At 44.1% G+C, this 12,596-nt stretch overlaps 1 protein-coding gene across 1 annotated transcript in view; it reads left to right on the top strand.

Moving 5' to 3' along the window:
* The first annotated feature begins 1,384 nt into the window (after positions 1-1,384).
* Positions 1,385-12,596, top strand: part of KIT (KIT proto-oncogene, receptor tyrosine kinase) — a 55,093-nt gene continuing 43,881 nt past the window's right edge. The window contains exon 1 of the mRNA XM_085058947.1: positions 1,385-1,529. Within this exon, the coding sequence (XP_084915073.1) occupies positions 1,454-1,529 (76 nt within the window). The 5' untranslated portion in view covers positions 1,385-1,453. The remainder of the gene's footprint in view (positions 1,530-12,596) is intronic.

Below are 12,596 nucleotides of genomic sequence, written 5' to 3'. Positions count from 1 at the left end.
GAAATGGAGAGAGCCATTTTAAACATATAAGACAAGACTTTCATCTCATGCTGGACCATGTGGGACATTGCTATTAACCTTGGGAAAAAATCTGACAGGAGTGAAAAAGAAAGAAAGATGAAGAAAAAAAAAATGAATACTTTACCTTCAATAATTTTTCTGATCTGTACTGACACATTTCAAGAAGTCTACATTTATGCTTTTCCATGGGTGAAAGTTTTGCCATATGCCCTCTACATCTTTCTGTACATTCAAAAGTGTTGTCATGGGTTTTCTGACAGTCTGTGTGTCCTTCACCCACCTGCCTGTTCAGGCACTGCCTGTGGATACCTCGGGCAGAGCATGACTGGTGAATGCATGCATGACCCCTTTGCCAGGGTCACCTGTATACCTTTCTTTCACCCCAGCAGTCTGTGACACTGACTGTCAAGGCAGTGTTAAAGACACACATTTATGTAGTTCGCGTTATTTCTGCCTGAAGAGCAGTTCCACTCCAGTTCTGCAGCTACAGAAGCCAGTGCTCCCAGATCCTCATCAGTCATCACATCGGTGCTTGAAAATTCCCCTCTGTGGGATTCCACAACCCCTTCTCTGCAATGCATTTGTAGTCTAAATACTCCTTGCTCTTTGCATGTGTCTTCTTTACATTTAAGTGATTTCTATTTTTTCCCTGAGAACTAAATGGATTACTTTTTATCTTGCCCTTGAGGGACATGAAAAACAATCGCTTAAAAAATCCTTTTCTTAAGGACCCTTTCCATGTTTAAGCTCCCTGTCAGTTTTCTCTTTTCCATACCAAACCAGCCACTTCTTTCAAGTCTTCGCTTTGTGTCAGAGCATATACTTTTAAGTCTCACTCCAGGTGCTCTGGCTCTTAATAGGTGGTGGCCCACAGCGGGCTCAGTCGATCTCAGCGGTGCGAGCTAGGGGGGAGGTGACACCTTTAGTACCCCCAAGAATCTGCTATGACACCGCCAGGAGCCATCAGTGAGGATTTCAAAGCTAGGCAAATGGCTTTGTACCTGCCCTTTAAGGGATCCTCTCTTCGTTTCCAGCTCCCCTGCCCAGCCCGGCCGCTCCCCCCACCTTTCTCCAGACCACGTCCCACTTGGGCTTTGGTAGCCCCACGGCCCCGACCCCTCGGGTGCTCGGCACGGCAGAACGCTGCCCGTGAAAAGGGCGAGCTCTCCCCCACGACAGCACCGCGCGCGCATTCGGCCACCGGGCTACGTCCTGCTTTCTGAAATAATTTTGTTGGGGGTCTTTACGGTGAGCCCAAGCGAGGCAGCCCGGAGCGAGGGGCGGAGGAGCTGCTCACCTGCGCCCATCCCCGCGGCGGCGGGGCGGGGGCGCGGCGCGGGCGCGGGGCGGGGCCGGCTCTACTCCGCTCCGCTCCCTCCCGCGGGGCTCGGGCATCTCCGCGCCGGGCGCTGCGAGCGGCAGCCGCGCCGGGATGGAGGGCGCGATCCTCGCCCGGGAGCTGGCGCTCTCCGCGCCGCTGCTGCTGCTGCTGAGCCTCTTTCCCGCAGGTGGGAGCCGCGGGCGCGGGCGGGCGCGGAGCCCCGCGGGGCCGGGTCTGCAGGGGCGGCGGCGGGGAAAACTTCGGCGCTGACGGCCCCTGCCACGGGGCAGCGCCGCGCCGGGGGTCGGGCGGCAGCCCGCGGTGTGCCCGGCATCGCCCCGCGCTGCCCTTGCGGGACACCCCGCCGGGGAAATAAAGTCCTTTGTTTGCCGTGCGCGGCTATCCGGGGCTGGGAGAGGGGCCGGCAAGGAACCCCTCCACCCCCTCCATCTCCCCGGCCGGGCTGTTTTGACAATAAACTCTGCGGTGATCGGTACAAAATGTCCCTGCGGTTAAGTGCTCGTTGAACAATGGGCAGGAACGAGCCGCCGCCGTCAGGTGTCCAGCGCTGTGCAGCGGGGTGCAGCCGCCCCGGGGCCAGCTGGGCTCGGTGCCCTCTGTGCCCGCCGGCGGGCCGGTGCCCCGGGGCAGCGCTAGCCGCGGGACAGGGCATCAGGGCCGGGCTGCTCCGCCACTGACGGTCCTTCGCTGTCAGGAGGGCGACGGGTGCTTTTCAGGCCTCCGGCAGGTCAGCCGGTGCTAAAACTTCGGTGTGCCGTAGATTCCCTTCCACTGCTTTCTAATAAGAGGGTTTACCTGCCTGACCTCCCAGCCCTGGAGCACAGGTCTAATGGTTTTAAATACTGCATCTGGCTGCAGCGCCGGGCAACTTCGCACATGGCTTTCGGAGCTGCCGTGCATCTCCTTGCACGGTTTGTAGGCTTAGGAGGGGTTTGGCGGCGTCCAGGGGAAGGTGCTGGAAGGCGGTCGCTGCTAGACCCGGGGAGGAATTTGGCCCTGGGCACCGAAGTCTGAAAGGAGATACCGTGAAAGGTAATTTTGTTGTTTATCAGAGAGCGAGCTGAGGATCCAGGGAAGCGATGCACAGCGATAGGTGTTTAACGTCTGCTGCCACCACCAGAGAGGAGCCTTGCAGAGCACTCTGTGTGGAGCAGACGGGGAGGGCTCCGCCAGCCTCTGCCCGTGTGAGCAAATACAACTAAAACACCAGAAGCTAACAGTAGTGACGATTTACGCTTCTTCATTCTAAAGCACTTTAAGATGTGTTATTAGTTTTGTTTACGTAACTTTTTGTGTTTGCTGCCTTTTGTCTATTGCTAATCTGAATAGGTGTGGTATCTGGCAATTTGGCTATTTAGAAGTACCCACATACAGGTGCGTGTATGCTGTGGCCACAGGGTTCGGAAGGTTTCCTACCAATGAGTTATTCCTAGAAAGAAATTTTAAAAATGTTGAAATGATGACTACCTGCCAACTTTCTTTATTTCATGTATTTCTTGCCTGCACTTTAAGGTTATCCTTCATCACACAGTTAGACTGTCCGTAAGGAAAGCATAGGAAACAGGTCACACTGGCAGCATCTCCTAGAAGACAGAAGTGCAGTTTCCAGAGTACTCGAGTGGCAAGGAGGGAACCTTTCTCATGGTCCTTTTTCTTCTTCTGGATTTATACACTTACTTGTGGGAGACTTCACCTCAGGGACACATCAGACAAACACTTGTCTGAAGAAAAACACACCATGTTGTAAGCAGAAATAACTTGTTGCTGTGAAAGGCAGCTGTTTTGGGTATGTGTGTGCATCATCTGTGTGTCACGCAGCTGTAGGAGTATTCTGGGCTAGTTTTGTGGTGCTGGAGGAGGTATCAGAGTGATGGTTTGTGTCCTAGCAGCAGCATAGGAACATCAGAAGTGACAGGCAGGACAGAGCTGATCTGCTGTTCTGGATTGCTCCAGAGCTAGTGTGACACTGTGCAGCTTTTGGTTTTACCTCAGTGCAGGCACTTGGCTGGGATGATCTCCCACAGTCCCTATTGAGACCTATCCTGTTTATCAGTATACAGATTTATAATAAGTATCTTTCTTTGGCTGTTGGTCAAAAGCTCCTTCCTTTGGTTGCAAACCGGGAAGGAGGATGTAGAAAACAGCTTAATGTAGCTTCTCAGAGGGTAAACCATTCATCTCTTCTGGCCATAGTCCCTCCCTACTTTTTTGTTTTTCTTGCATCCTAACATGCTTCCACAGTTCCTTCCATTTGGGCTTGCCTAGTCCTCATTTTGATGCAATATTCTGGACCCCACTTTTCTCTCTGCTTCTCCTGTCCTCCCTCAAGGCTTGCTTTGTCCCCCACCATCCAGTACTCTGCTAGAGTCTCTTGCATGTCCATCCTGTGGTCATGGAAGACTGGACATGGTTCTTTTCAGTATCCATCAATGCAACCTTTTTTTTTTTTTTTTTTTTTTTTTTTACCCCGATCAGCTCCAGAGTAATGGGAGACTCTCCTTGTGCCCAGAGGGAAGAATGTCTGTTTTCATGATCCTCCCTGCTACCTGTCAGCCATGAGGGAGGAAGCTTAAAGGAGGAAGATTGAATTTGATGAGGATTCTGATTACTTCAGATTCTGATTGCTTCTGATTCAGTCACTGCCTTGACCCCCCTCAAGCCATCTGAGTATCCTGCTCTCCCTACTCCCCTTTCCACCTCTGCTCTCTCCTCCTTTTCCACCTTCCCCCGTGGCAGTGTAGAGTCTCCTGAACAGAAATGTGGCCTGAGGCCACTGCCAGGAGCAGAATGGAAATGTCAAAGATTGCTCAATATTCAACTCTTTTTCCTTACATTACCACTGGGAACCCTCTCCCAGGAAGTGCGTAAGTGATTTTTGTTCAGGCTTTATGATAAAGAATGTGACAAATTTGGCAAGAAGTGAGACTGCCATTTGCATCCTGTTTAAATACCATTCATAGAGACTGAAGGCATTTCCATGTGCTTATTTTGCCAGAGAGAGCCTCTTGTCAACAGATGACTGCAGCTGTAGTACTGTTGCGTTGTATTGGCTCTCTGTGGGTTTTCCATCTCACTTCAGCTCTCCCAGAAGTCTCTTCCTGATTGTCCAAACAGTAATGCTTCTTTGCAGGTGCCTGAATAAGCAAAGCATCCTGAATCACCTCCAGAAGGGAAGGGATATGCTGCACCAGGACACAGGTGGAATTGGAAGGGATATGTCTTTAGCACATTTAAACATGAGCTAGGACAGGTCTTGGGAGATCTGAGTCATATTCCAATCAGTAGGAGATTCTCCTAGTGAAGCTTTTCCTTTTTGCTCTCTGGTCTGTTCTGAGAGACTAATGGTATCTCTATAGTCTTTGGATTTCTGTCTGAACTGTAATTTGTTGTTACTGCAAGCTATTAGAAAGATTTTTAAGGCGTATCTGGAGCTGTCAAACTAAATACCAAATACTAGGCATTTGTAGTTTGAAGGAAAACTGCTTTCTAGCCTGAACAGTAAATAGTCTGATGGAATCTGAAGGTAAGGAACAACAAGTTCTGGATAAAACAAGAACCACACAGCATCAAAGTTTCAACAACATGTATGTTTATCTACAATACACAGTGACTGATATAATCTCATATCAGTCTTGTAGAAGAGAGGCAGTAATTGCTCAAGGTTAAGCCACTTTTCAGCTTTTTTTCTCTGTCCATGAAGATGAATGCCATTGCAGAGATCAAGTGTTACACATTGTCTTGGTCTGTGACACATAATTTTACAGATGTTGTTTTCTTTTTCATCTAGTACAAACATCTTCCAGGATTTTGACTCATTTCCTTAAGTCTCTTTCAGCTGTTCAGAGAATGGCTAGAGGAAATGAGGTCTGATATCCTAATGCATTGCATTTAGTGTAAGTACCCTGTCACTTTATAAAACTCTACTTTTTAAAATTTTCTGAATGTCTTTCTGACTGTTCCTGTGCACAAGAAACAGCTTGTGGATGTTTCTGTCCCTTAGAAACTCAGCTTCCCTGGTTGAGACTCTTCAGCTGTAACAGAAGATAAGGTGTTCATTGTAACCTTAGGTGGGAGAGAAGAGTTGATGTTAAGGCATCTAATAAAAGTGTGTTGCATCTTTTGGTCATTTATTAAAAAAAATCTGAATAGAATGCACATAGAAATTACCCTGACATAAAAGGAATTTTAAAATTACTAATATTCTTCTATATTATTTTATTTTATAGTATTGTGCTTGGCTTTTCAGTGACTTTCGGAAATTAGATGTGTTTTTTCAGCAGGACCCTGTTTGACAATGAATCCTGCAAACAGTCATAAATGAATGTAATTTTACGTGTGTGCAGTCTCCTTGGCTGATTGCCAAACGTAATGACAACTGAAGTGTATTGTTTGTCCACTGGCCAAGATTGCTGCCGTTAGTGATAAAAGCGTAAGGAGAGTGTAAACATCTGTGTTTGAGGGGAGAATGTGACTACTCTTTTCTAGGGGATACCAATTAGAAAGCACAGTAAATGTTATTCTCTCAGTGGATTTACTCTTGGGAATTATATTGATTTATTCTGAAAACACTGGTTTTCAGATTTAATGGATTTTTAATGATATTTTTCATGTTGCAAAAGATTTTTTTTTCCCAGCACGTAAGGCTCTTGACTTTAACAACAAACAGGCACGTAAATAACAGGAAAGTTTCTAGTGTCACTACCGTGCTACGCAGCTTTTGGGCTGCTCCATAGGGATCATTCCTGGAAATTGAACTAAAGTGAAGCATCACTGAGTAACATTACGAGCGACAGGGTTTTTTGTCAGCAGGGGGGGCTGACTGCATTAAATGTCTGTAATTTTAAATGTCATCTTGACAGTTGAATCTGTAATCATGTAAAACAATCATTAAATATGTGATATGGAGAAGAATTCTCTGGTCAGCTAGGCACTGACAGTTGTAAGTCTAAGTGATAAGGAGGATGCATGGGCTGATTTAAGTTAAGAAGAGATTAAAAGTTTGGCTGGCAAATGTGAAAATGAGAGAGATGCATCTCTTACAGGTTCTTTGGAAGTGTTGCAAAGATAGGAGATGTAGGTTAGTCGTGCATCTCCTATCTTTTCCTATCAGTGGCTGTGTTAAGCCAAGCAGTGCTCCTCTGCTCTTGCTGTGTGACCATGCTGTGTGATCATGGTGGATCAGAGGGCTGGAGCACATCTCCTGCTAAGACAGGGTGAGAGCGCTGGGGTTGCTCAGCCTGGAGAAGAGAAGGCTTCCACTACCAAATGGGGGCCTACAAGAAAGCTGGAGAGAGAATTTTTTTTACAAGAGCATGTGGTGATAGGACAAGGGACAATGGCCTTTAAACTGAAAGGGGGGAGATTTAGGTCAGATGTTAGGAAGAAATGCTTTACTCTGAGGGTGGTGAGACATGGGACCAGGTTGCCCAGAGAAGTTGTGGATGCCCCGTCCCTGGAAATGTTCAAGGCCAAGAAAGATGGGGCCCTGCGAAACTTGGTCAAGTGGAAAATGTCCCTATCCGTGTTCAGGGGTTGGAACTAGATGATCTTTAAGGTCCCTTCCAAACCAAATCATTCTGTGATTCTGTGACATGGAGTGGATTTGTTTTAGAGAAAGGCATTGTGCAAAAGCCCCATAGGAAAAAGAAATCAAGCTAGTTGTTTATAACCTGTCGTTCAGAGCCTGCCTGCTTTGAAGGGGTGGAAAAATCCCAGTGAGCTGTGTAATAGAAATGTTTTGGGTGTTCGCATACCTAGGCCATTCAGAACTAACTAGATTCCTGCTGATGGGTGTCATGAGATTTAAAACTTGCACTTGGCCCTCTTCCTTAATCTGTTTTTTGTGCAGGAGTTAATGGCTGCACTGATGTCACATGTTGAAGGTTTTGTCTGCAGCCCTCAGGACTGGAAACTTCATTCTTTGCTGAATGAAATCTGATTTTCTCAGGCATTCATCTCCCTCCTTCAGCTGGGTTTCTAAGAGACACAGCAAGTCTCAGGAAGCTCCCATAGAACTCCATGAGTAAGGCTGCAGGAGACCAGCAGAGATCTGGTCTGTCCCCAGCTCTTCCTTGTAGTCAGATGGAGCAGATCTCCCCACACAGACTTTTGTTCTAACCTGCTCTAAGGCAGATTTGTGCTGCAGAGTCTACCACCTGTTTTTTCTAGTAAATAGTTGTTAAAGGTCAAAAGCTTCTTCTGATACCTGATCTCCCTTGGTGGTTGCTTAATTCCATCCTTTTATTGTCCTGGTCTTTTGGATATAATGAACTGCTGATCACCATCCTTTTTATAAAAATATTTTACACATTGAGAATATAAAACCTTTGGCTTCTCTTTTCTTTAATAAACCTTTTCCAACATTTTCTTTCGGAATATCTTTTGCAACTCCTTCTCCTCTTGCTCTTCTCAGCCCTCTCTGACTTGCTTGCATTTCCACCAGATATGATGTGTATAATTGACATCTGACTGCAGATGAGAAATGCATTGCTCCCAGGTTCAATAAAATAGTTACCTCCCCCTGTACTATGTGCTTCAATTTGATTCAAAGCATTGTAAATCTGATTTTAATCATGATTTAAATCAGCCAACAGTAAGCCTCATTTTAACTGTTTTGCATTTGTACTTAATCATTTTGCAAAGAAAGGTTTAACCTCCTTTATTACCATTGAGATAGAGTTTTAATTAAATATAGCCTTTGCAGTTAATGTTATACTTACTTTGATTAATCACTATGCCTGTATTTAAGCAATTATGTAGCTTGTTATATATACACTGATCCTGATTCTTCATGTGTATGTTTTAGTATGAAAATAGGAAATGTTGACATTTCTTGTATTAGATAATTGATTTTTACTGATGGTTTGCATCGATTAAAATGAAGGAAACAAGAACTCTGAAATGTTCTTCCGTTAGATAAAAAATAGCACCACATAGAAGCCAGCCAATTCAGAAGAAAAAACTCATTGAGAAATGCTTTGAAATAAAGAATTAATGCCTGAAAGGCCTATCTGTAGTCAAAACTGGTGGTTTCTAATCACTATGCTACAAAAATTTAGAATTAGTTCATCTTATTCTCTCTTTATTCTTAGAATAGCAATGGAAAGAAACATTCTTTTTTTTTTTTTTCAACTCCAGATCAGTAGCTCCTCTTTGAACAGACTAGTTGCTTAATTGAGTTGTACTGAATGAACTGAAATAAAGAAAATGTTTTCTTTGCACCTGCTGGAAAACTCCAGATGCCAAAGGCTGGTTTATTGCCGCAGCACAACCTGCCTAGAGGTGCTCAGGGACTGACTTCCGTGAATCCAGTAGTTAGATTATCTTTAAAATGTTGACAGCAAATGCATAGTTTGAATAAGTTTTTGCTTTTATTTCTTTCTTATGATTAGAGGAGCTGTAAGTTTAAATTTATGTTGTTGTATTTTCAAAATCACGAAGTATTTGTATGTTTTAAAAGGAAAATATGCATTATAAAAATGCTGTATTTTTACTTTTCATATATTATTAAATTACATATGCAGTGTAATAGGGCATTTTTATCCAAAATGCCTTGTAAAAAATTCTGTGCTAGGACCCAAATGTGAGGCATTCATTTTCTGCTGCTCAGTGGCTGGCCTATTCTCCTCTTCACTTTTGATGCTTTCTTGTTTGCTATTTTTTATGTCATGGAAGGGCTTTCTATGCCTGGATGAGCTTAACTTTTTAACTTTGAAAAGAAATTTTATTATCTTCCACAAAATAAAAGCTTCCTCCCAGTAGTGTTCATTTTAACACAAGCTGTTAAAGTTTCCTATTCCATAGCACGTCTGACTTCCAGGTATTATACATGAAATTGCTGACTTCGCAGTAGTATTAATATTGTCATACCTAGGATTTGAGGTATGCAGTACAATAAAAGAGGTCAAATGGAAGGAGCAGAAGTAAGCCCTGGTAAGCCCAGTAAGTTTCTGGTCTCCTATCAGCTAGAGCTATTCAGAAGAGATGCTGAAATGGGATTCCCAGTTTACGCACTGGGAAGTTCACTGTGTATCTCTCCTGGAACAGGAAGGAGGACTGCTTTCCAGTAAGCAGCTACCTATGTGTATGCAATGTACAGGCAACTTGCAATAAGGCTTATAAATAAACTAGAAAATAAAGGACAAATTAAAAACAAAAACTACAAGTCAGACTTCTGCTGATATTGGAGATGAAGTTCAACAGCCGAATTACTTATCTCATTGCCAGAAGACTGAGGAAATGAAACAGAATTGTCAGAAATATATCCAAGTCTCTGTGTTCAAAGCACATCTGTCTAAGACAACATCAGTGCCAGATGTTGCTGGGTGTTAGTGTGATTGTCTGAGGTGAAATTTTTCACCTGAGGATATTCTGAAAAATGTGCCAATGACTCCTCCAGAAAGTGTCCTAGTCATAGTTTCAGAAGGCCTATACAAATATACTTCTGTAATATACAGGGTACCTCACTAAAAACCTGCTTTACCCGTAAAACAATGCTTTTACAATAATTTTATACCAACATTTTAATAGAAAAGTGTGTGTGTAATTTAGATAAGGAAAATCTAACTTACTGCAGGCTTATCAAAAATCTCTGAATAGGTACCCTTAATTTATATGGACAAATACGGAAATATTCTAAAACCTACTTCTTAAATGGATCCTGCGCCATGAGCACATCCTGCATGACATGATGCAATGACTTGTGTTTTGGGAACAAAATAAATACTCTATCTTATTACTAAATGCAGAATTTTTCTCATTAATTTGTCAGCTCTTTCAGTGAAGGAAAAGAGAACACAAAGTATTACAGACATAAAAGATAGCTGTGTCATTTCTGCAAAATTTGGTGAACATGTTAATCCGAAAGTCTTGTTTATTGCTGTAATCTTCTAGGAAAGTGTACTAAACTAAATATCTAGAGAAAGTAAAAAGCAGTGTTCCTCTTTGTGGTATCTAATGTGGTCCATCATACAAGCAGTGATAACGTAATTATGCAATTATTGGTATATTTTCCCCTCTGGAGGCCTTATGTAGATGATTACCAGTGAACCTTTTAATGAAATTGCTACTATTTGATAAAATTACTGCCAAGACTTGAAATAATTAGAATTCCCATTGCCAAAAGTCTTACATCTCCTTCCTCAGTTGAGCCTTTTCCAAATAGGCATTAATTCAGATTGCAAAACGATTCACTGTTCTCCAGTTTTCTCATTTCTCTTCATTAAAACTACCTTTTCACTGCATTTCAGAAAACATGCTTTCAAGCCTACATTGCTCATTACAAGGAGCATTCGTTCAAAATGGAAGTTGAAAGAGACTGCACCTTTTAATGTAAATGTCAGCTAAGAGAAGTGAGAAGAAAGAGCCATTAAGGGAATAGATGGGGCGCGTGACAGCTGAATATGAATACACTATGCATTAGTGTGCTTTTTTCATTCCTTCTAATCATTCTCCACACTTACTTTATAATTTGTTTATTTATGTGTCTAACAGCTGACAAAACTAACTGTGGGAACAGCTGGTTAATAAGTAATTTTGGAAATTAGAGGGAAGAAGGCAATAATTCAGTGAGAGTAAGGATCACTCTAAATGTATAAATCTCAGTATTGACAAGTGTTGTGGCATACAGTTGCTCTTTTTTTGCAAATCTACTTGTGTGTGTACATGCATACATATTTAGCTGTCCTCTGTATTTCTGTTTGAATAAGAATTATTGGGTAGTTGTTGTAAGTACAGACCATTCTAGTTAAAAAGAAGTGACTGGCAGGTCGGTCATGCATTTGGTTTGGTTTTATTCAAGTATTTATTAACACATTGCCTGTAGATTCCTTCCATGGCGGGAAGTTTAGGTGTAAGAGACCATAGTGTGTCAATGTAATGAAATGGATTAATCACCTAGCATAGGTTATCACACACAGTGCTTCAAGATAAATGACTGGACTACTGTAATGCACCTGGTAGTCCCCCTAAAAACAAACCCCAAAACAACAGAAAAAGCCCCAAAGCCATGACTTCACCAAAAAAGAGGATTCAGGGAGGTACCATTCTCAGCCTTGGAAAGAAACATAGAGTTTGATCCTGCTGTAGCCATTCAGTATGTGTATGTATATGCTATTCAGTATGTATATATGTATATGCTAAACTAGAATTATATTCAGCTATGTCTGCCTTTGACAAATGCCTCTATTTGCAGAGTGAGGAATGCCTGTCAGAAAGGGCAAGCTGCTCAGCAGGCAGGAACAATAGCCTGTTTGCATGGCTGGAGTTTCCTCACCCCAGCTAGGGAAATAAAGCCAGTGGGAAAGAGGAAAGTTCGTCTCTGTCTCTGGAAAGTGCAGTTGCTTCTTCCACCCCCTGGACTTGAGGTGGTGTTGCACTTGCATGCAAAGGGCAGCTCTCACATGGTTTTGGAGGTCATGTGGGGAATCTGCTCTGCTAAGCCTGCTTCTGAAGTACTGAAGCAAAGTGCTGTTAGCTACATCACTAATTGGTGTGACAAGACTCCCTGCAGCAGGATCTGCTGGCTTCCACCCACAAGCCAGGGATTGCACCAGGTGCTCACACTTATCCTGTGTGGAGATCCTGTGAATGTCTCTCTTGGAAAGTGGGATATACAGGGGCTAGAGAGCTGGCTGGATTTGTCTTCTGGCCACCTGTCTCTGATACTGACTCTTACAGATTCACGGCATCGTGTTTTGTAGGGGTGCATAACCACTCTCCAGGTGTAGCTGGGTGTCCCCTCAGTCTCCTGAGCTATTTTCTCTGCAGGTGGTAAGCACCAAGTGCCCCCTGCTTGTTCTGTGAAGTGCCCTGCCAGGGCATGAGGTGAGTTGTGAGACAGGCCCAGACTGTGGAGCTGAAAGTTTGCCATGGGGCATCACTGCAAAGGGGGGCATCGGCGTCTGTGGTTCCCCACGCTCATGCCTCCACAGATGATAAAGACAACCTTTGTTCTAACGTCCTGCCACTTCCTCTCTTGGGTTTGCCATGGGTGAGAATCAGCTGCCTGGTTCCACACTTGCTCTTTGTGTGGAAGATCTCCATTTCTCCTTGATGCTGTTTGCAGATGGAGTCGGCTTGGCTGCGCCTTTGAGTGCTGCGCTGGTGAGCTCCCGCCTCCTGCTCTCCACAGTGCCCTTCCTCTGCCCCCTTCCCTTTCGGGGTGAGGGGGCAAGCAGGGCTGGATGGGAAGACAGGGGTTGCCCTCATGCAGCTGGGTAAAAGTCAAAGCCCT

This window comes from Lichenostomus cassidix, chromosome 4 (genome assembly GCF_008360975.1).
Source record: "Lichenostomus cassidix isolate B80296 chromosome 4, HeHo_3.0, whole genome shotgun sequence".
Lineage (NCBI taxonomy): Eukaryota > Metazoa > Chordata > Aves > Passeriformes > Meliphagidae > Lichenostomus > Lichenostomus cassidix.
This window is presented reverse-complemented; position numbering and strand designations above follow the sequence as displayed.